Source organism: Ornithorhynchus anatinus, chromosome 1 (assembly GCF_004115215.2).
Source record: "Ornithorhynchus anatinus isolate Pmale09 chromosome 1, mOrnAna1.pri.v4, whole genome shotgun sequence".
Taxonomy (NCBI): Eukaryota; Metazoa; Chordata; class Mammalia; order Monotremata; family Ornithorhynchidae; genus Ornithorhynchus; species Ornithorhynchus anatinus.
The window spans coordinates 15814334-15838535 of NC_041728.1; the positions used below are offsets into that span (position 1 = coordinate 15814334).

The 24202-nt window shown below is 36.0% G+C and overlaps 1 protein-coding gene across 15 annotated transcripts in view; it reads left to right on the forward strand.

Moving 5' to 3' along the window:
* Window positions 1–24202, forward strand: part of MEF2C (myocyte enhancer factor 2C) — a 191709-nt gene that overhangs the window by 68592 nt on the left and 98915 nt on the right. For 10 of the 15 annotated variants that reach the window (XM_007673187.4, XM_007672694.2, XM_007655308.2 and 7 more), the window contains one exon: window positions 10983–11179. In XM_007673187.4, the coding sequence (XP_007671377.1) occupies window positions 11126–11179 (54 nt within the window). In that variant the 5' untranslated portion in view covers window positions 10983–11125. Of the gene's footprint in view, window positions 1–7614; window positions 7704–8944; window positions 9049–10982; window positions 11180–23067; window positions 23104–24202 lie in introns of those variants that run through there. The other 5 variants (XM_039911211.1, XM_007673073.2, XM_007673129.4 and 2 more) reach the window with 4 other exon arrangements.

Consider the following 24202-nt stretch of genomic DNA (forward strand, 5'->3'; position numbering starts at 1 on the left):
CCAGCAAAACAGTATTGCAAGTTGAATTCACTAATCTCTGTTTCAAACTTGTAATTAGGTTTTGTTCTATTCATTTTCCCTTAAAAATATAGTTTTACTGTCTACTGTTTAGAAAGGCATTTAGCAGAACATATAGGGTATGGTATTACAAAGACTATCGATTTTCATAACTGGTACAGACATTTCAAACTACAGTGGAATGGAGAGAAAGAAAAATGTATACACTGATATTTTTGCTAGCAATTACCTGCATTAGTTCATTTTTGGTAATGGTATGAATTGAAGACAATTTAGGAAAAGAAATACGCTTAAATAGTTATTATTAACCATTAAAATGGTTTCAAGACAATATCCTGACATCCTCACTCCTCCTGTCCTTGACCCAGAAGAACACTCATAGTTAAAACCACCCAATCAGAAAGTCTTCATATTTTTTGCAACAGTACTTTTCATATGATCCAAGTAGGAATTCCAGTGATGGTAATGTTGAGTTCACAGTAGGGTATTCTTGCCCAGATAAGGAGAAGCTGTATTTTTTTTTGAAGAATGCCTTGACAACAGAGTGTATCCCTAAAGGCCATCTAACTTACAATGAAAGTCTGTTTCTAAAATATCCCTGAAACAAAGTAACTACTGAGTTTTGGCAAAAGCCTCAATTATTTACAGCACAAAAAGTAAGGCATAGTAAATAGACCTACAGTATTCAGTTCTTCCTTGCCATACCCACAAACCTAGAAAATATATTATAATCATATCTTTTAGCTCCTTTATAAAAATCATAGTAGCCACTATCAGTTTTAACCATCCTAAAACCCAAGCTTGAATTTCTTTTTAAAATGCATAGTTTTGATTTCCAACAGCTGCATTGGGTCTTTAATCATATATTATCTTTATGGAGCCTTTTTCTAACATATGTTAATTGGCTGTTTTCTGTGACAAATTATGAGCTCTTACTTTGATGAGGTTCAATTGCAATCATGTTGAAGTCAAGTATGTAGAGTTTCCAACCCCCGCTGGCTTCTTAAACCACTACAAACATCTGCACGTCACTGCAGTGCTGAGTAATGGCAGGATTTGGGTTGGTCTGATTTCTCTACAGATTTTTTTTTCCACAGGATATTTTGAGCTCTTTGTACTAAATCTGTTGCCGGGTTTGCCCTTTTTAGCAGAAGCCTGCTCTAAAATTAACATCAAATCTTATGTGAGATTACCAGAATACAGCGAGAAATATTTTATAACACAGTGCCCTTAGCGTCTGTTTTGTTTTACGGGAGTTTTGATATATTTGTTAAGCATAAAAAAGAAGCCCAGCAGTTGGTGTGGTTAATAATCCTTTTTTAGTTTAGAACATTTTAAAGGGATGAACTGTAACAGTATTTCTATTTTGTTTAAAACAGAATCTAGTACTCCAAGAGAAAGGACTTTGAACTTTCCAGGAAAATTTAAGGAAAACTTCTCCCACTAAAAAATTATATTTCCTCAATTTAGAGGGAACAAGCCTTTCAGAAACTTGCCCAAGTCCTACTCCCAAAAAAGACTGCATTTCAGTACCATTCCTTTTGAATCTTTCAAGTGTTTGGGGGTTGCATTTGTCAGCATATAATGAAAAGAGGAGCATTTGAATAGATTAATAAATATAAACGAGGTATCCTAACATCAGTATTTAACTCATTATTCACCAAAAAAAAACCATAAAAACTATCTATGAACATATATGGTTTGGGCTATGAACTGATATGCCATCAGTGTGCTGATTAAGTGTATAATAGATAATGTTAATTTAAATCCTGGGAAGTAGCATGACTAACACTGACCAAAGAAAAGCTTTTAGAAATTGTGTCAATATCAATTCCTGGGCAATTAATTTAGTGGAATTAAGCCTTGACATAAAGTAAGTGTCTGTAGATACATCTGCCCTGTTTGTTCTTCAAGGTAAGAGATAGGTTGAATTTCCAGGCAGGTGTTAAGAGTTTAGAATAAGAAGAGCCAGATGTTAGTAGGAGACTTTTGCCTCTTGAGGCTGTTTTTAATTCAGCCATTTCCCTGGAGAAGCACACAATCAAGGAGCTCAAAATCCTGGGGCTACCTGCGTTCATGTGAAGCCCACAGAACATTGTTTCACAGTTTACTACTGAAAGTATCAGAAAAAATTAGAGCAGAAGTTAAGGGTGGGAAAGGTTAACTTCAAAAGTTATGCTCAAAACAATTATTTTTTTAAGTAGGAAAGCAGAAGGCACAAGTTCCAACAAACCCCCTTAAATGCAGATAATATTGTTGTAAGAGATCTTGTAAACAATGCAAAAAGGATGGAATTATTGATTTTACATTTGTATGAGTCTGCACGTTATTTTAGGAAGGCTTATGTAGGTCAGATCAGTGCAAATGAATAAATCTTAGGATTTCTCTTTGAAGTGGAAAAGCCCCTTCAGTGATGCAAAAAGTAAAAATCAGAAGTCTTATCGAGTACTTCAACTGTAAATTGATGGATGGTGTTTTAAGCTAGCCCCCACAAAAACATACAGTTAGCCTTGATAAAACATGCCTAACGATTTGAAGAAAATTAGCCAAGGTAAAGAAAGATGTGCAAATGAAACAAGACTTGGCATTTGACAGGATTTTGTGGCCTATAAGCCATGTGTCTTAATTGGGGCCAGTTGGGATCATTTAATAATTGCTGTCAGAAGATCAAATTTAATTCTCTTTATGAAAAAGACCACAGTGGGATGAAGTTAAACAAATTGTCTTTATGAGGTTTTGGATGAGCAAAGCTTTAATTAGCTTGACTAAGTTGCTTCAAAAAAAGATGAAGAAATGGGAAAATTGATAAATCGCTCGTTCCCATATAGGGTTCCATATTGAATGTCATATCACTATCAAATATCTTTTATTTCTGAAGATTCAGTATTGGCCTGTGGTATATACCCAGTAAATTTCTGTACATGTGAGATTTAAGAAGAAATTGATTAGACACTTTGAAGCTTCAAAAACATAACTACATACCAAAGCCTAAAATAATGAGTGTAGCATATATAACAGTGAGGTCAGGATTATTTAAATTAAGAACTGTTGACATTTTAAAATTATAATTCAAGGAGAAGGCTCAAAAGGATGCTTCATTTCTTGGATTTCAAATATTTAATGTTTGATAAATGTTCAAGAGCTTAGCAAAAGGTGTAAATCATGATGAGGCATTTTTATATTATCATAGGATAGACAGAATTCTTTAACCATAATTACCTTTTTTACCAGAGATATCCCATCCTTGACATTGTGTTGAATGTCCACCTAGTTGATACTCTCAAACCTATCATATATTTTGATGCACAGCTTCATTCATTAGTTTGTATCTGCCATGAGAAACATGTTATCATCATTTTCCCCTTGCAGAAGTTTTACACCAGATCGCAGGTCTAAAATCTGCATGCCAACCAAACCTAGATAAAAAAAACCTCAACACATGATAGCAGTATTGGGATGAGGAAGCCTCAGCTAAGTGAATCATGATAGGTTGGGTGGGAAATATGGTCCTAGAGGCAATAAAGGTAACTGGGGAGAATCTGTCTGTACCTCCATCTCCTTCCACTGTTTCTGAAATTTCCTCCAACTGATTCTCACTGTCCATAGATGTTGATTAATCAGAAATTCCAAAATATGTTTAGGCATTTCTTATATTCATTCTACAATATCGATTCTATATTAATCTGGTAAGCATGGATTTCCTGAACATTAGATTCCCAGGAATAAGGAATCACTGCCACAAATTTGATCTTGTTCTCAATTTTTTTTTCCATCATACACATGAAACTTAGGATATTAAAACATTCTAAAATAAGTGTTAAAGTTGTTTCCTTTATATACCATGGAATGTTTAGGATAATTTAGGTGGTTTATCACTGAGAAGGCAAATCTGTAAAATCTCTTCTATAAGCAGCATGAATGCAGAGGCTGTGCCTGCGAGCTGACTATTTTTGCCTACGTGGATTTTCATGTTGCACAGTTCTAAACCTGCTTTGTTTTAATAAGAAAAAAATCCAGCTGTATGTACTTATGAAGTGGTTACAGCTGGGGATCAGAAGACAGTCTGAAACAGAAGATGGTGGCTTTTGCTCTTTCAGTCAATGCTGTATTTTACCTTTTGGGTATAAATACTGCTTTACTAATGTAAATTCTGTAGAGAGCAGACTGGTCCCTTAGTTTTATAGAAAATAAAGAGAACGAAACTGTGCTGAAAGCTGAATTACTCTGTATGATGATGAAATCCTGAAAAATAGCATAGTGTGGTTGAATGGTACAAGGAAGCAGCATGACCTAGTGGAAAGCACACAGTTTGGGAGTCAGAAGAGCTGGTTTCTAATACCGACTCTGCCACTTGCTTGCTAGTGTGAAGTTAGCTCCTCTGTGCCTCAGTCTCTTCATCTGTAAAATGGGGGTTTCACCTCTCCTCCCTCCTTAGACTGGAAATCTGAAGAGGGATGGGAACTTTGTTCAACCCTTCTATCTACTGCAATGCTTGACACATAGCGGTTAGCAAATACCATAGTTATTAAGATGGTTGCTGCCTTTTGATGAAGAGCCCATTTGAAATTTATTGCCATAGAAAACGCTGCTTTAAATCTGAGTCAAAGAGCTGAAAGACACTGCCAAGAGAAGCAGCATGGCCTAGTGGAAAGAACATTGACCTGCAAGACAGAAGATCTGGGTTCTAAATCCTGGCTCCACCACTTTACTACAGTGTGACCTTGGGCAAGTCACTTCTCTGTGTACTTTATCCGTAAAATGGGGCTTAAAACTGTGAGCACTCTGTGGGACATGGACTGTGTCCAACTTGATTAGCTTATATCTATCCCAGTGCCTGGCACATAAGTAAGCACTTGACATATACCAACTTAAAAAAGAAGTGATGCACCAGAGATATTTGAGATGATGTGATACTAAAACAGTTTATCCCCATGAATTCATTAATCTTTGTATAACAAATACAGTTGTGTAAAAGCATGAGTCTGCCCAATTTAATAATATAAACAAGTAAGCTCTATCGGAGCCAGTTATGTCAGGTTAGTCCCACGTATTTCACTAATTGCAGGTGTTTTCAAGGGGGTTTCTTTTTTAGACTTATTACATTTCTGACATACATTTCATCTCCTTTTGTCCTTGGGGAAAAGATGTTAAAGTGGGAATGGAAACATTAATGTTGAGTTTTCAGCAGCCGTGGTCATTGGGAAGATTGATATATTTCCCTTGCCATTTCTGCATTTTGAGCCTGCAGCTGTCTCCTGGCAGGCAGTTAAGATATGGAAGCTTCATAGTTTTTATTCCACTGTTAAATTTTACATTGTAATTCTGTATAGAGTATCCCATAATGTTCATCAATCCATGTACATCAACCTAAAACATCTTGTTTGTGCAAAGGCCAAAGTTTAATTCCTGGTCTTGCCAGTTGTGTTTTAAAACTGGAGAGGGAATGGGACATGTTCCTAGAGATTCAGAACGTGTGAGTGATATTACAGTACAAGATCCTCTTTGAAGATATCCTCAATCTGTTACAGGAAGATTATCATTCCAAACCTTGAACTACAGAATTATAGTGTATGTTTCAGTAATAGCGATTAGAAACTAAAGAATATTTAGGGGTACAAAATATTTCAAGAGAATCTCTTCCAATATTATGTGGAATTTATACCTATTTATAACCTTTAAAAGACAGTTATCCACTGAAATTTTGAAATGGCAAGGATGCAGTTTGGATGGGGTTAAATATGACCGTTATCAGCTACCAAGTAGAATAAATTTGGAAATTGACCATGTGGCTCTGAGATCACAGTTAGCTTTTCATAACTGGAGAAGGGTGACTATACTGTAAACCCTGCTAATTAAATGAGTCATAATAGTATTGATTAAGACAAGTGCAGTTTGCTGTCAGAACTACTGTAAAATAACATCCGGCTTCTGTCAGAGTCCATAGTGAAATGGAGTGGTTTTAATAGAACTATGGCTAAATCTCATGCTCTATATAGTAAAGATTAAAAAGAATAGTAATTGGGTGATTTCTTTTGAAGTTACAAGTAGTCTTAGGAAGAAAGATTAATTCTACTCTTCCCATTTACCTGAAATATGATTATATTCTTTCACGTTGATAAAACCTGTAGTAAAGCAGTGCATCAAGAATCACCACAATGTGTAAAGTTTTCTGTTTAAATTATACAGAATTTTTAAATGCGTGAATTAGAATTGGTAATGCTTGCAGTTCTGCAGCTGGTGAGTTTATGACCATTTTGCCACTAACCAAATGTACAGTCTCTAGTTTTTGTTTTGTTATATATTATGATGGTTTGTTGGTCTTATGGAAGGAGAAATAAATAGAATTCTATCAGTGAATTAGCAATTTAATGTAAGTACTCAGATCATTTATTTAGATGTACTTTTTTAGTTGGAATGCATGTGGCAAATGTATGCCTTCTAAAAACAATTTAGTGGATTAGAATACATTTCTTTCCATATCTTTTATATGGCAGCCTGGATATTAGATCACAATTCAGGTTTTGTTTTAATTTCCAACTCCAAGAGTTGTGGGTAGATGATTGAAATCTGAATGTGCCTCACATTCGTTTGATACGTGGTTCTCTTTCTACAGAAACTTTATGGTATCCCTTACCAATAATATGTTAGAAATCTAAAAGTAGATCTAGAAACTCTAAATGCATGTTTCATAAATATTTTGTATTAAAAATTCTTCATCCATTTTCAGATTCACTGATGTATACATAAGTAGACTTTGGTGGTCTAAATATCAGCACTTATATGATCATGTACTTTAAAATTACTCAGTCGGTCATATTTATTGAGCACTTACTGTGTACAGAGCTCTATACTAATTACTTGGGAGAGTACAATATGATAGAGTATAATATAACAAAAAGCTAAATGGATAATACTAATATGATACACTTTTTAAATGGTTTAGGTCCTTTTTTGTTAGTGTTTTACTAAAAAGAAAAATTGACCCATTATAATTCCATGTTCAACAGTATTTTCTTTAATGCAGAGGTGATGGTGTGTAGAATGTTGTAGTGTGATCTACATACATTATAGTTACATTTTTTAAGTATGGAAAATTCAAGACTGATTATAATCAAAAACGCTGCTTCTATAAAAAATGAAAAAAAGTCTTTGTTAATTTTCATTTTGTAGCAGAATTACAAAATACAATTATATTCTTTGTTTCACTGTCTGATATTCCTTACCCCTTATCTGAAATTTTCAGAGGCCTCTCTCTGTGTGGGGTGTTGCAGCACAACAGATTCAGACAGTTCTGTTCGGATAAGGAAGTGGAGAGTTTTGGTTCCCATTTTGCTCTTCTGGAACAGTTTAGGGAAGGAAGCACCTTTACACCTTTTATTGTTCGTGGTTACTGACATCATATCCTTCCCTGACCACTCTGTGCGTGTTTCCTGCCATTCTGTCAAGATCCTTCTATGTTACAAGGAGGGTTAAAGAGACAGAGAGAAAAGAAGGTGGAGAGAGAGAAAGGGAAAGAGGGAGAGAGGGAGGGAGAGCATTTATATGCAGAGTGGATGAATGCCCTGCAACATCTGTCCCTAAGAACTTTTTCCCTCCTTGAGGTTCAAATCACTCTTCCTCCAGCTCTCTGCTTATGCCAAATCATAAAGTGAACCGAAGTCTGCCGTAATGGAGTTCCTCTTTTAGTAAGCAGTCTGATTTTATTTTTTTTTAATATATTTGGGTTTGCAAAAAAAGGAAAAAAATACTGAAGCTTGTAACTCTAGAGTGTAACTCACATAGTTCTTTTTTTTTTTAATTACAGATCGTTTACATGTCACTATGTCATTATCCCAGAAGGTTCTTTTATGTGGGAAGTTTCCTCTGCAAAGCTTCTGGAATTATTTTAAGACCGCTTATAGATGATTGTGCATAATGAAAGTTTCCAGAACTGCCTGAAATTCTATTACACTAGTAGTGTTCTTTATTTCTGCATGAATAAAACTTTTCTTATTGATTGTGGAATAGTATATTCTTTTTTAGTTCAATAAATAAAATGATACTGCTGTAGTACTTCCTAGGGAAGATTTGGGGTCAGAAAAGCTGCTAGGCTGCTGAAGTTAGACAAACAGGTGGTGGGCAATAGTTGATTTTGCTAATTCTTTTACATTCTCATTGATATAAATCATCAACCCTTTGAAGGAAGTGACCTGTGATACAGATTTTGAAAGCCACACATCTCATGGAACATTTGATTTAATTGACACTACCATTCTGTGTCTTCAGCCCCATGTGATTTTTCTATTCTATTTGTCAATATGTGGTACTGTGCTCTGAAAATCAAAATATAAGTCAAAAGTACATTCTGAAAGTTTATACTCTAACACCAGATATATTTTATTCTCTTGGTATTATTAGGAAATGTGTATGTTACTCTTGAAAATTACTAGCATTTTATAACTTTCTATAAATGGGCCCAAGGCATTAAGAATTATATTTTTCCAGCAATCTATTTCATTACAATTTAATATTTTGAAAGATTTTATCCTTGCCAAGAATGTTACATGGAAAACTTTTGGAGTCAGAGAATAATTTCCTTGCTCTGTGCTGCTTATAAGACTGTCGAATAAGAAGTTTGATGCGTAGACTTGATTTTGGAGAAATTCATTCAAATATTAGTTCACCCCGAGTTTTCTGTGCCCTGTCCTGGAGAGTCTCAAGCTCAGTGATTTTTCTTTTTCCCCTTCGTGTTCGTTCATTTCAAAATCTTGATTTGTGAAGCAGCGCTCATCCTCGCTAACTCTGTCACCACTTCTCTAATCTGTCCAGCATGACCTTCCACCTTGAAGTGAATAAGAGCTTAGGCAGGCGGAGTGCTGTAAGCGGATAGTGCCAGCGACTTGAGTTGACTGAAAGGAAAGGAAATTGTTCCATATGCATTTGCTGTGGATTAGTGTATTGGCTTTACTGTTACACCGAAAGCCTGTTAGTCTCTTTCGGGTGCTGCATATGCATGGGAAATACCATTCTAACTTGCTGTTTGTATCCAAGGTAAGACTATAGGAAACACAGGAAAGTGACCCAGTCGAATGATATTTAAAAACTAGCTTCTAAAAATAGATGCATTATTGTTTGGCAACATTGCATGTGGGGACGGATTACTTCTTGATGTTTTATTCTGTTTTTAATCGTACTTTTAGCACTTCTTAACTAATGCCAGCAAAAATGTTTATTCTTAACTGTTTTGTTCAGGGGGGTTCACAACTTTCGTGTTGTTTCTATTCTATTAAGCAGTTGGAGAAAGTTATTTTCAACAGTTAAAAAGGCAGTGGCAGAAATAGATTTTGCTTATCACTTGTAGTTATGATGTTACTCAAATTAGCCTGATGAGTCTCATATCAACTGTAAAACGTGAGGTTTTATCCAGAGTCAGTTAGCAAATAGGGAATGGCCAGTTTATTATAACCACTGTTCATTTCTTTGGAGCTCATTATATCATAATAGCATTTACAATTAGCTCATCTAGAAAAACCTTAATATTTTAGACTTTATTCAAGGTGATAAAGTATCAGCCAGTTAGTGCAAAGAAATCAGAAGAGATTTGAAAATCCATTTGAATGTGTATTAGCTTTTCTACTTCAATAACTTTGAATTGCCGCCAATTAATAGATTTAATCGGCAGGGCATTGGCTTAGTGTTACATAACATGTTGTGGGAATTTATCAGGTTAGTTGTCAGAGCATAATCTTAAAATAAACAAGGAAACTCTAAGTCATAAAGTTAAATAGGTTCATTAAAAATATATGTAAGTAATGTGGAAATAAAATAGACTACAGATTATAAAAGCAAATCATTTACTTTGGACATTTTTTCTTTTCAGCTGTTATTATACTGATGAACTCAGATTTGTTTGCCCATAGCAGTAAATGCAAAGTTTAAGACTTTAAAGAGATTCGAGAGAATTTTCTCAGTTATATACCATTCAGGTTTTCTATGTTTTTTATATGTTTGTGTCTTATCAGTGATGGTATTTTCTTTAATTCCACACTTGTTTTCCAAAGATTATCGGTGTTTTGTTAATTTCTCAGGGCAATTTTGTATTTTGTTACATGAAGAAATTGTTGCCATATATTCCACTGTGGTTTCAACAGTTAGATTTTGAAAATTACACAATTCACCCACCAGACAAGCAAGTCTGTCCATTGCAGTGTTCGTACTTGCCTAAATTTTGTTGCTTTCCAGTGATTGGGTTTTTTCCCCCCTTCCAATTCTCAGGTAAATAAAGGAAGGATTCTAAAATACCAGAAAAACATGCTGCTTGCTATTAATGTGAGAGATTTTTATTTAGGATTTTAAAACATACAGAAAAATTGAGGAATTATCAATAATTTGTCCTGTATTACATTTCTGCAATTCTCAGGGTAGTGGGATTGAAAAAAAACCACATAAATAAGATTAAGGGATTTAACTTTAAACTATCTGACACTTCCCATATATCAACTAGCACTTTAATAATGGTCCATCCTATTTGCATAACGAGGGACGTTATCACCTCTGCTGTCAAAACACAAGATTGTTTTCCCTTCAGAAATGAATTAGCTGGCCTACTTAGCATACATAGGTACAGAAAGCTTCATTAACTCTCTGATTTAGATAATTTTTCATATTAGCATAGTGAATAATAAAGAGATACCAAATCCATAAAAATCTTAGAGGGTATTAAAATAAACAACTTTTAAACATTACTTGGTAAATTTGGCGGTTGAATGAATTTTAAGATCATTATGGTAAAATTGTTGTGACCTATTATTATTGCTTTAGTAAATGTTTATTTTCCTTATTTGATTTTCAGTTTCATATTGTTTACTCACATGATAAAATTAAGTATAATAACTTCCATGTGTTTAATTTAGTTTTTTAAAATTTCATCATAACATTCTGTTTTGGTTTTTTTTTGTTTGTTTGTTTGTTGTTGTTTTTTGTAGCAGGAACGAATGCAGGGGTCTGTGAACTGAGTAGTGGAAGTGCAGAAGAAGGAGATTTGTTTTGAGGAAACGGGAAAGAGAAGGAAAAAAGAAGGAAAAAATACATAATTTCAGGGACGAGAGAGAGAAGAAAAACGGGGACTATGGGGAGAAAAAAGATTCAGATCACGAGGATTATGGATGAACGTAACAGACAGGTGAGTAGCATATAATTTTTATTTGTAACATGTTACCATGGATTTATGATTTGCATTTCCAAGCTTGTTAATTATAAGTACTATCTGCATTGTCAAGATGTAACAGAGATACCGGATTAATTAAATAGGGTTAGATTTACAGCACCAAATATATTTTATTAAGAGTAATTCAAATTCCTCAACACATAAAATATCCTTACCTACTAGGAAAATAGTGGACCTTAAACGTTAAATAATTTTTAATGCATTATTTACTTCTGTAAGGGATATGGATTTCAAGTGGGAGCTACACCATGTATTACATGTTTAGCGTACTAATCAAGACCTGATAAACACTGCATAGTTCACCAAACTAAAACCTTTTTATAGCACTAGGAATGAAGACTTAACAGGATTAGGTAACCAGTTGTAAATTGTGTAGTTTCAACTGAATTGTACATAGCATTAAATCTTAATTCAATAATGCTTTACTGTTCCACTGATATAAGAAGCATAAATGGTTGTGTTTTGGTATCATTTAAGGTATACAAGTGACAGAGATATCGATCGGTTTATTCTAACTCTACGTGGATAAAGCTGTGAAGCTATTGTACTCATCCAAATAGATTTAGAATTGATAATATTGTCCAAAACATAGAATCCTCCATGAGAGTCAGTGGGATAGAGATAATCTCTCCCAGTGGTATCCGTGTATTAGAATGGTTTAATTTTTCCATAAGACTCTGCCAGTGTAATGTCAAAAAGTGCTAATCATATTCTTGGCCACACAAGGGGAAAGACGGTTGTGAGGTTATACCTCCTAGTGATGAAATTGGGAGAACATTTTCGGTCCAACCTTCTCCAAGTCGGAGGAAACAACATTTATAGTGAGTGGGTAGGACTGCAGTCCGAGTCTTCCCAGTTCTTGAAATGTGAAAAAGGAGATATAGCTAGGAGGAGTTCCTTGCAGTCTTTTGGCATTTTGCGTACCTGTAAGGAAATTCTCCACCAGGGAAAAATAAGGATTAGTGTGATGCTCCCTGAGGTCAGAGAGAGAAAGACTTGCAATTTTCCAAATTTTTTTCACCCATGCATCTAAGTGAAACCCTAGTTGGCAAGACACAAGTTGGGGCTCTGCCCAGGGTGAAACAGCTAAGAGTCAAAATAAGCCTGTTGAGTTTGTAAAGGAGATGAACGTTGATTGAATTGGGATCCATTTTCTTCCAAGTAGATACATGATTGGTTAGAAATCACCATTATATTTTGAGCATCACACATATTCAATAACTTTTAATGTAATAAAAATTACAGATTGGTTTTTCTTAATTTTCAGATATACTTGCCCGTTCTTTTCTTTGCATTTCAAGCATGGCTTGACTTTTTGAAATGTAAAATTTAGTTTAAAGAACAATCTTCCAAAATTTATGATAGTGTATGTTTTTCTTATAAATTTATATTGCAGTGATCCAACCAGAAAGCAGTAAATCTGCAGATTTAAAAGCCAACAAAATTGTATGAATTGGCATACGGCTTAGAATTAAAACTAAGGTTGAATTTTTTAATATATTATCTCATTGACTGTTTAGGCCATGATTGTTTCAACTCAGCTTTATTACCAACTATGTTAGCATCTGAATCCACAGAGCATCAACATCATTTTAAATAGCAGTTTGCCTTCAGACTTACGATTCTCTAATAAAGATCACCATTTAAGTCCCTCTTGAGAATGTCAAGATTCTATCATTCATATTACTTTCAAACTTTCAAAATAAAAGATTACTTGGCATTATTTCCAGATCTTTAATAATTCCAACAAAAACCCAGTAAAGTTGACACCTAAAAGTATTTATTGTGTTCAAATTCAGTGTCACTTGCAAATTTGATCCATTTTTAGGTACACAAATGAAGTGAAGAATTGTTTTTAAAGTGTCTTCTTGGTTGTTGCACCTTGTGGATGGGCTGACGGGTGATTCAAGGCCTTATTGAGAGGGTAGTTTTCATTCCGGAGGGGAGACTACACTCCTAAATATCACCCCATTGAATCAAATTGGTAAAAACAGAACATGCCATTGTAGAATGTATATACATTAGGGTACAAGAAGCATCACCTTGAATGATGGGAATGATCTTAAGTCACCTTTGATGGAGCCAACATGGCAGGTCTCACTCACTCTCACAGAAGAGGTGCTGAAGCTGTATGTGGTGCTGTACCATGAAGCATTTTCAGCCTTTGTCTCTTTGAAATCATGATTTAATGCTTTGTTAAATTTAAAAAAATGTTTTGAAGTTGCTTTATCTTTGTAATCTTTTATATTCGAGCAAACATTCTATCGCTCCATGCAGGGGATCACCTGTAATTTCCTTTTAAAAAGAAGAATCGTTTTCCAGTCAAATGACCACCTTGTCTGTCTACAATACACTTGTCTAAAAGTACACTCAACTAGATACACTCAACTAAAAAGTAAAATAAGAAATAAAATAAAAAATACTCAACTAAAAATATTTAGCTCTCTTTGTTCTGAAATGGTCCTTCACAAATACTTACTTGAAATAGTTTAACTGTAAATACAGCATATTTAACCTATATATAAAAAGATATTTAAAAGATACTCTTTATTAAAAATTAAAATAAACTACTTCAAATAAGTGTTGTATAGGACAGTATAGATTTCAGACAACAAAAAGGGAACTAAATATTTTTACTTGTTTTGATGTACATTTGTTATCTCAAATAATAAAAGAACTATCCAGCAAAGGAAAACTATTCCTTTATATTTGTAGTTGGGAAGAATGGACAACGAGAAGCAGTGTAGCCTAGTGGCAAGAGCACAGCAGTGGGAATCAGAAGACCTGGGTTTTAATCCCAGCTCAAACACCTCTCTCTTGTGTGACCTTGGGCAAGTCTGCCTCAGTTATCTGAAGAGTGGGGATTAATAATAATAATGTTGGTATTAAGAGTGTGAGCCCCAAGAGGGACATGGACTGGGTCCAGCCTGACTGTCCTGTCTCTACCCAGTGCTTAGTACAGTGCCTGGCATATAGTAGGCATTTAAGGAATGCCATTTTAGAAAAGAGAATTAATGTTTTGAATATGACAATGTTTGAAAGATAGTAAAATAAAAGGGGAGCATATCTTTATCTGCAAGTTGAAATACTTGACTCAATAATGAGCAATTTGCCATTTGAGACTTTTGAGAGACATTGAGCATCATATAATTTTAATAGTTATAATACTTTTAAACAATTTAATAAAGTATTTTTCCAGTTTCTCACCCTCAGAATCAATTCCAAGACAGTATTTTGACCTTTCTTTCTCTTTTATACGTATTTGACCATTAAATACTTTCCCAATTTCTTTAAAATCTGCTACCTTGTCTGGTTTTCTGTCGGCTTTTGGCTTTTCTTGCTTGGAGTGTATTCCAATCAATTGCCGTATTTTAAATGAGATTATATATTAGAGTTAGGTTCACATTTCACTTAGTTGTCTTGAAATACACAACATATAAATAGAAGTGAAATCATACGAAATTACTAATCCTACCATTATCCTATCCCTAAATTAATTTCTAAGATAGTTTGAAAAAGGCACTTGAATGATATAGCAGATGTATGAGATAAAATTTTATAAAAAGCAGACCAAGGAAAGAAATATTTTAAATGCTGAAATCCATGGTGTCTGGCAAACCCAGCCTGTCCATACTTAAACATGTACATAAGCAAAATTGAATTGGAGTATTTGTTCAGTAATTGGGACACAAACTCAAGTGGATAAGCCGACATAGTCCTATGAATCTGACCACTTCTGATGTGCTGATGGAGGGCTGGTTTGCTTGAGCAGAACATCCATTTTGTGGAGCATCAGACCAATTCAAGTGTGGGTGTTGATTCTTAACAGTGAAAGCAGACTGCCTCAGAAAGATGTTTTAGTAAAATGTATTTGAATAGAAGTGCCATCAGTTCCAGTGGTACAGAAGTGCCTCTTCTCCAGAAAGCCAAGCTCGAGGTCACTGCCATCCTGACTCGATTCCCAGAGCAAAAGAGCCACCAGCTCAGTTTTCCAGTACCTGCATAAACGTCAGGCAGATCTGAGACGGGGCCAAACTGGCTCTGAAATCATTCTGGGAAATCCCACATGAACACTTAGCAGGATGAGCGAAGGAGTTTAAGAAACGGAAGCGCTTCTACTTCCGTCTCTCCTAGGTGGCACTGAATGGATCTTTGCTTGCTTGTAACTTGGAGTGAAGAAGACACCGCCCGAGCCAGAAGTAACCCATATCACCCCACATGAACGTTAGCCCACTAGGATTTCCCCATAAACCAGTCCACCTCTCCTGAACTCTGAGAGTTTGGGAGAGATGAGTTTAGCAAGGGAAGACCCAGGTGAAAGAGGCACAGATATTATAATAGTAATGAAAATAATAATAATGGTGGCATTTATTAAGCACTTAGTATGTGACAAGAACTGTACTAAACACTGGTTTAGACACAAGGTAAGCAGATCAGCCAGTTCCTCTCTCCCATGGTGCTGATCATCTTCGAGAGAAGCAAGACAGCAACTAATCCCCACTTTACAGATGAAGAAACTGAGACACAGAGCAGGCAAGTGGCAGAGCCAGAATTGGGACCCAGGTTGCCTGACTCCCACACTGGAGTTTTTTTCGGTTCCCAACCACTCATATAAGAAGCGCACCGATGTGCATAGCAGTTCCATAGATGAATTCCTTTTGTTTGAGGAAATTCGAGGAAAGGCCCTGGCCCCAACTCATTTTGAATTATTAGGATTTTATGTCATTAGGAGATCTATACAATGGCAAAGGGATCTCTGCTGAAACAACTAATTGGTGGTTGATGAACATGTCCAGTATGGCCTCTTGGAGCTGGTATCTATTCCCTTCCTCATTTGTATTACTTCGGCCAGCCAGATGTGAGAAGCCAGCTGTTACTTACCACTTGCAGTGGACCATATGTAACTAAGTCAAATTGTAGATTGCAAACTCTTGGGAATAGTGTACAAAGCCTTCTGTACTTACTGTTCGGAGCAGGAGCGGTTGGATGCCTGGAAAGGGAATTTGACATTCTTATTTTTTTCAATTCTCTTCTTCCTCCTTCTGCATAAGATTTTATTGAACACTCTATAGACAGTGAAATCATAGCTTAGCCAAATAACACAATATGCGTGTTTGGTAAAGACATCAATCTGGCAGTTTTGAAAATAATTTGAGCTGTAAATGATATCTATTTTTGTCTAGGTTGTAGCTGAGTTTAAGGAGAAATACTGAAAAATTGAGACAGCAATCAGTGCTTAATTTGTAGAAGTAGGAATGAAAACCTTATGATTCAGTGCAAGGATCGGCAAACGTTTTTATCAGCAATCTCTGAATTACTTTATACGCCTTTATCCCCTTTTCATATTTTTTTCCTTATCGCCTAACTTTATTTCATTCTAAATTAAATACACTCAGTTCTTTCATGCGTATCCATGTGTTTTCATTACATTTCTTGGATAGAACACTGTTAGGGAATTAGAGGGCATTCTTCCAACAGTGCATGTCTATTTGGTTAGAATGCAGTACAGTTTCAAAAGAAGCATTCATATCTGTGTAACATCAATCAAGGACGTGAGCTGTCATTACCTCGGGCTTCGTCAGGGAAGTAACCTCTGTGTTACAGGGTATTTGAGGGTATTTTATTTATTTTTAAAAGACATAAAAGGTGAGAGAATCATTTAATATTGGATTTTGTGGGTTTTGTGGTAACATCCCTATCCCATAATAAGAAAAACTGCTGAAATGAATATAATCTTTCAACTTTTGTATATGACAGGTGGCATGATTAATTAAAATATGAATCACTGAAAGAAAACATATATATCCACACATATCTTATCACCCGTTATACCAAAATAGCCATTCTCTTCCATTGTCAAAATGTATACTTTTTGCTAATTCTCGCTATATATTGTCTGTAAATGAACTCATTAAATATGCACATCTTGTATTCATTTATCATTTTGCAATGCAAATTATGTCAATAAGTATTTTATCCATGTTATTTAAATTGTTCTCAGGGACAGCTAGTAATAATATAGCTAAGGCCAAGTAAAGAAAATTCTTGCTAGTGAATAATGAAAGCAATTCCAAACCTTCAGTAAAGAATTAATGTTAGTTCTTCTACAAATCTATCAGAAGGCAGACATTCAGCTTTCAATATTAAACCTGAAGAGGGAAACTGATATTTTAAATCAGAATTTTTTACTAAATACATTTTTACCAACCAAAATATATTCCCAGATGTATCAATATGTGATTTCTAACATCTGCATGTCCCAATTATTATTAGGTAACCTTAAAAATCAAGTAGAAATTAATATTAAAGAGTCAGGGGATTTGAGATGAAGGGACCAGGGAAGGAAACAAGATAAAATATGATATACCCTATATTTTCACATCATTACCAAGTCAAGGAAAGTGTAACCAAATAGTTCAGATGAAAATAACAAATTACCAAAGCATTATCCCATTTACCTTTTTAGCTTCATTCCTGAAAAAAATGAATATAATTTAGAAATGGTCTCCTTATATACTTGAACTGTAGTCTGTACAATGTATTTTTATCCCATTTGCTGGATGACTTTACTTCCAAGAAAGCTGTGTCCTGGCTGGAATTATACAAATCTGTAATGTTTCCTAATCTAATTCAGTTTAGACACAATCCAAGTCAGTTTACTAGAGGTCAGAAACATTACCCTAGAAAGGTTGATAATCTCCCCAAACACCCTGTTCCGTGTAGTATTGTACTTATCGTTTAAGTATACCTGTTGAAGGTAACAAATTAAGATGAATTTTTCTGATTAAATTGTAATTTAAGCAACATAATTCCATGGTTTAATATATTCCCAAGTGCTTAGTAAAATGCTCGCACCCAGTAGGCGTTCAGTTATCACTACTATTACAACTATTAAAATTCCAAATTTCTGGTAGGTGATGGAGCCTGTAAATTTACATGACTGCATTGTATTGAGAAAATCTACCTTGAATTACCTACTTGAACTGTAGCACCCTATTTCTGTTCTCTTCCTCTCCCATGGTGACAGTTCACAACGTCATCACTCCCTAAATTAAGAGCTGTCTTTCAAGTTATGGAAACAAGCTAAACACATTGGCCTAATTTGTTACTTTATTGTAAGCAACCTTTTATACAAAGATTCAATTTAAGCTAGTATAAAGGTCTCTGTAAAATGCCCAGAGACACTGGCAGAGGGGGAAAGGGAACTAACCCGAGATAGAGATCATGGCTAAGTGCTTAGTACAGTGCTCTGCACACAGTAGGTGCTCAGTAAATACAATTGAATGAAATGGACCATGGTGGCTACAGCCTGAGGGAGAACGAGAGAAACCCAGCCATGGTGGAAGGGATGAAAGGCCTAATAAGGACTTGCTGTGGGACAGGCAAGATCCACTGGCCTCTACTTGCCTTTCTCCAGCTCCCCTCTCTAACTTTCCACCATTTGTCAAAGAAAGCAGCAGAAATGTTAGTTAGAAACTCCAGCCACAAGTGCGAGATTATCCGATATCCATCTAAGCATCCTTGTTATATTAGTATATTTAATCATAACTCTTTCTTCCAAGACATGTATTGAAAAGCATCCCCTGAGTTTTCCCATTTGATCCTTCTTCATGCCTGTCTTTTAAATCCCAAACAGTTTTTAATCTCAAGAACAGCATCGTGGATTTCATTGTCTCCAGAGAGTGGCGAATTTGGGGTTGTGGGGTGGAGACTGTGGTGGTTGGCTGTTTCTTTTTTTAAATGAAAGTTGCTTCTTGGAAACTTTCCCCACAGAATTTCTGCCTCAGGGAAAATCCCCAGAGAAAATAGTCAGAGAGCCATTTAACACTTTATCAAAAGTATCTGTGGAACTTTGCCTTGTCCCCCAGATTCACCAAGGCTTGAGGCTAACTGAGAAGTGATTGGCCCTTCCTAAGTAATGAATTGAAGTGGCATCATTCTATTCCTTCATGATTCAGTAGTACAATTTATTGCCTATAAAAAGGCTCCTCTGACCTAACCATTATTTTTCTTCAAATAAATTATAAATTGAATTGCATATACAAATAAAGTGCTACCTGTAAATCCCTTTTCTGTCAATAAATATGTTTATTTGGCTAACTATTAATATACCAAGAATCATATCATACATAAACAAGCATGAAGTATAAATTGTAATATCGCTCAGGAATGACAGATTTAAATAGTGAAATGGTAGTGTGTTGCTCTTCTAAACTATTTTCAAGTATTATTCAGTAGGAAAAGGCAGGTAAATGCATAAAATAAATGGATTTTCATTTCAAATAACAAATGATGTTTCAACATACATAGCTGTGTTGGAAACTACAGCAGAGGTCGGAACTGCCCTCTGTCTTGTAAGGATTGATTTGGAAAGCCCTGAGGGAGAAAGAGTTGGAATTGGGAGGTAAAACTTGAGCCCTGTGGAAAGGAAGAAGTTACACTCTTCCTGTTATTACAGGAAATGCAGACAAATGTGCTTCCTGACCATTTGCTCAGCAGGGAATGAAGTATTCTTTGACCTTTACCATAGGTACATTTGGGCTTTGTCGAGTTAGTAAACATGTTTTTACTCTAAAGTATTAACATGCGTTCTTTAAATTTTCCCAAATGTTTGGGTATAAAACTAGTATATGAATGAATGGACAGAGGCATGCATACTCTTATGCAGTGTTTGTGTGTGTGTGTGTGTGTATGTGTGTAACATGAATATGTAATCTGGCATGAAAATTGATGTTCCCAGTTTCCCAAGCTGAATGCTGTGTAATTTTTTATCCTCACTTTTTAGAACTGACTATGCATTAAGTTACATTTGTAGAATTTTAACTACTTGGAATAGTTCTGATTAACCCAAAATTTAATCACTGGTACATTATATCCTTCAGTCACATTTATTAAGCGCTTATTGTGTGCAGAGTACTGTATTGAGCTCTTGGGAAAGTATGATACAGCAATAAAGAGTGACAATCCCTGCCCACAAAAAGCTCATAGTCATCCATTAATGCATCTGTGAATTATCAATCTTTATTTCTCTCATGAAGACAGTTGTCATAACAGAGATCAGCTGTCACGTTTTCAAAAAACTGGGACCTGTTTATAGTCAAAGTAGCGGGTTAATTCATTTCCATGAGCATTCATTCTTTCCCTTATTCATCCAATGTTCCATTGTTTATAAGCTAATATGCCTAAAATAGATTAAAATGCAAAGACATCAATGCTAGTTTGTATGAATCTAAACCTCAGTTCTAGAGTGCTCTTTGCTATTGATGGAATATATCATATTCATTATTTCAGTGCCTCCTATTCGAAAGTGCTGCTCTTTCTCTCCAGAACTGGTACTGCATTTCAGCAAGTCCTGGCTCAATATGCTTGAGGCTATCAAGGACAATAGTTCTATTTGAAACATAACACACTGCTGTCTCATCGTTGTAAGTTTTGCTGGAGGGCAGCAAGCACATGGAAGCAGTCTGTTTAAAGAGTCCCTTACTGCCTTTTAAAGAGCCTTTCATTTATTAAGGCAGGCCAGTCATTGCATAAAGGAAGAGTTGTCTAGAATTAATCCTGCCATGGCACTGCTTCCTTCCACCAAGTGTAATCAGAAAGTCTGGGGCTAAATTAAACCGAAAAAAAAAAAAGAGGTTGCACTTTTGAACAGCCCAACCAGGAAACACATTACTTACAGTGAGAAGAAAAAAGAGGACATTTAATGTAGAATTCCTCATTTGGTGATTAGAGATGGCATGCCAGGGGTTTGACTTTGTCACCCTTGGTTATAAACAGAGATAGGGTACAACTTCACCTATGTTGTTTTTATTGGTATTTGTTAAGTGCTTGCTATGTGCTGTACCAAGCGCCGGAGTAGATTCAAGCTAATCAGGTTGGACATAGTCCATGTCCCTTAGGAGTTCACAGTTTTATCTCCATTTTACAGGTGAGGTAACAGGCACAGAGAAGTTGAGTGACTTGCCCAGGGTCATATAGCAGACCAGTGGCAGAACTGGGATTAGAACCCCATTTTTTTCTGACTCCCAGGCCCATTGTCTTTCCACTAGGCCCCCTGCCTCTCATCTCCAGACCCATTGGTAATTTGATGGGTGTACAAAATGCCCACATGGGCTTTTTCTAATTCCTTCCTATATACAGAGTGAGAGTGTTTCCTTATTCATCACTCCGTGGTTGAGGGAAAAAAGTGGAAAGCATGGATTCTTATCCCATCAAATCACCTTAGTGTTAAGGTTTTATTAGTCCCAAACAATTTCAAATTAAAAGGCAATCTTATGTGCCTATGTAATAAGGAACCAGCAAGAGACTTCACACTCATTAAGCTGGCAGAGGCTAAGTCAAGATAAAGGAGAGATAATACTGACAGACAGAGAAAAGCATCTGAAATACATGGAAGGGATTATTCTCCTTCCATCAGTAGGGAAAGGAGATATTTTTCCCTTTGCCTTTGACTCCTGCCGCCTGGGGTTAATACTGGGTTACTCCTGGACAGTCACATGGGTCCCAAATTTTAAAGGACACATTTTCCCTGATCAGAGAGTCTCCCAGTTTTGAGAGGTCTGGGATGTGGTCTTGGAGGCCCAGTCTTGGAGGTGGGTTAAACAATGGCACCAGCAAGAAATCCTTCTCCTTTGATCATCAGCAGTGGGCCAGGCCTGAATGCTGACATGGGGCTGTGAGCTTCCCTGGGACCACCAAATGACTAGAACCAGTTCTGATCAGCTGAAATCTGATTGAGAGCCCAGTGCTTAGTATAGTGCTTGGCACATAGGAAGCTCTTAACAAATACCATGATTATTAATGGCTAGTTTTCTTTCTCTGAGATCTTGTCTTTAGGTGTAGCACCTGTTAATTCATGCATTTCCCTGATCCACGTCGCCATCTCCTAGTAGCAAAGATCACCTAAATAAATAGTTATGGTAATAGTAGTCATTATTTTGATACTGGAACATAGTGACTCTTAGGTGCCAAAGTACCCTGTTAAGTGCTGGCATAGGTTTAAGATAATCAGCTAGGACCCAAACCCCGTTCCAGTTCCACCAAGTTCTCACCCTCATAAGAGGTAGGGAGAGCAGGTTCCTTATTCTTGTTGAGGCACAGAGAGGCTAGCGAACTTGCCCATGGTCACATAGAAGGTTAATGACAGAGCTAGAGCTAGAGCTGATCCATGCTCATTCACCTAGACCATGCTACCTCCCTGAGTTCTGCCTTCCTGAGTTCTACCCCCAAGATGAAGCATAAAATGAGAAATACGGAATTTTTTGTCCTAAATGATCTCACCAAATAGCTTGATTTTATTAAGAAGAATAATTGTAGTATTTGTGAAGTGCTTACTATGTGCCAAGCACTATACTGAGCACTGGGGTAAATGTAGGATAATCAGGTTGGACATAGTCCTTGTCCCACTTGGGACTCACAGAATAAGTGATTTTCTACTGCATTGGCTCCTATGGACTGTGGTCATTGGGTGACCCAAGCAAGCAGTTTCATATCTTTATATTTCCATTTCACCAATCCCCTGAATGAAATTGGCATTGTGAAACCTTAAACTAAAAACCAGGCTAAACTAAACTACCAGATGTACCCACCAAAATATCTCTAGGTCTTGAATGATCTGGTTAATTTGCTAGCCAATGGGGGAACTCTTCATAGAAGAAAGTCTCTCTTTAAAGGCAAGATATTGTCCTTAGGGTGATTTGTAATGTTTGCTCAACTACCAGCTGAACTATCCTGAAACCTGTGCCAGCCAATGCCTAATCTCACTTACTTTAGGTGTTCAGTCCTCTTGGAAGTGATTATTCTGAAAACTGAATGGCTTTCACTAGCGAGTCTGTAAGCTCATTATGGGCAGGAAACGTGTCTGTCAACTCTGTCCTGTTGTACTCTCCCAAGTGCTTAATACAATGTTCTGCATATGGTAAGCACTTAGTAAATACGATTGATTTATTGATATAGACTTCTCAGGGATAAGCAGAAGCAGTACTGCTGTTCTAAACTACGCTGGATTTTTAGTTGATCTGAAGTGTTTGAATTAGAGGGACATTTGAAAGTAGAATTGGGACATGCCTAGAATTGAACAGCAGGGGTGATTCTGGAACACTGTATAACTCAATAGAAGAGGACAGGCAGAAAAAAGAAGAAAAGCAAAACTATATCATGCTTTTCTTGATTTTTGCTGATAGCAAGCATGCTGATTAAAGGCAGAATTGTTCAAAGGAGAAACTTCAGAAATTATTAATACTTACCCCAAAATGCATTGAATCATTAGGCGTTCTAGAAATCAGAGCTATATTGGCCCTAATGTAAATTCTTAACCTTCTTCTCCTTCTGCACAGATTTATATGCAACATTTCTCCACTGTAGAAAGAAAGACCTCACTCAATTTAGTCTCTTTGGCTTATCTCTTCTCCTTTGAGAATGCAGCACATTCCACAATTATCATTATTATTGTTTCACTTGAGAAAGTAGGTTATTGTAGTAAACAAAGCATGCATACTTTAGCTATGTCTTTTCACTTGGCTTTTACCCTGTTAAATGTTAAACTCTTTCTCCTAAATATATATGTATATATTTTTTATACCTTTGAGATTATTTTAGTGATTTAAATGGGACTGTCTTCTCTATGTATGTGCATACAAATGTGTCTGCATCCATTCATATGGGTAGAAAAATCAATCAATGGTATTATATATGTGATTTGGAATTGTAAATATTTTTCCCGATTGTACATAACTCAATTAATAATGATAATCGTAGTATTTGTTAAGTACTTACTATGTACCAGACACTGAACTAAACGCCGGAGTGGCTATAAGCAAATCAGGTTGGACACAATCCCAGCCCCACATGGGGCTGATAGTCTCAATCCCCATTTTACAGGTCAGATACCTGAAGCACAGAGAAGTGAAGTGACTTCCCTAGGGTCACACAGCAGACAGGTTATGGAGCTGGGATTAGAATTTATCGTCTTCTGACTCC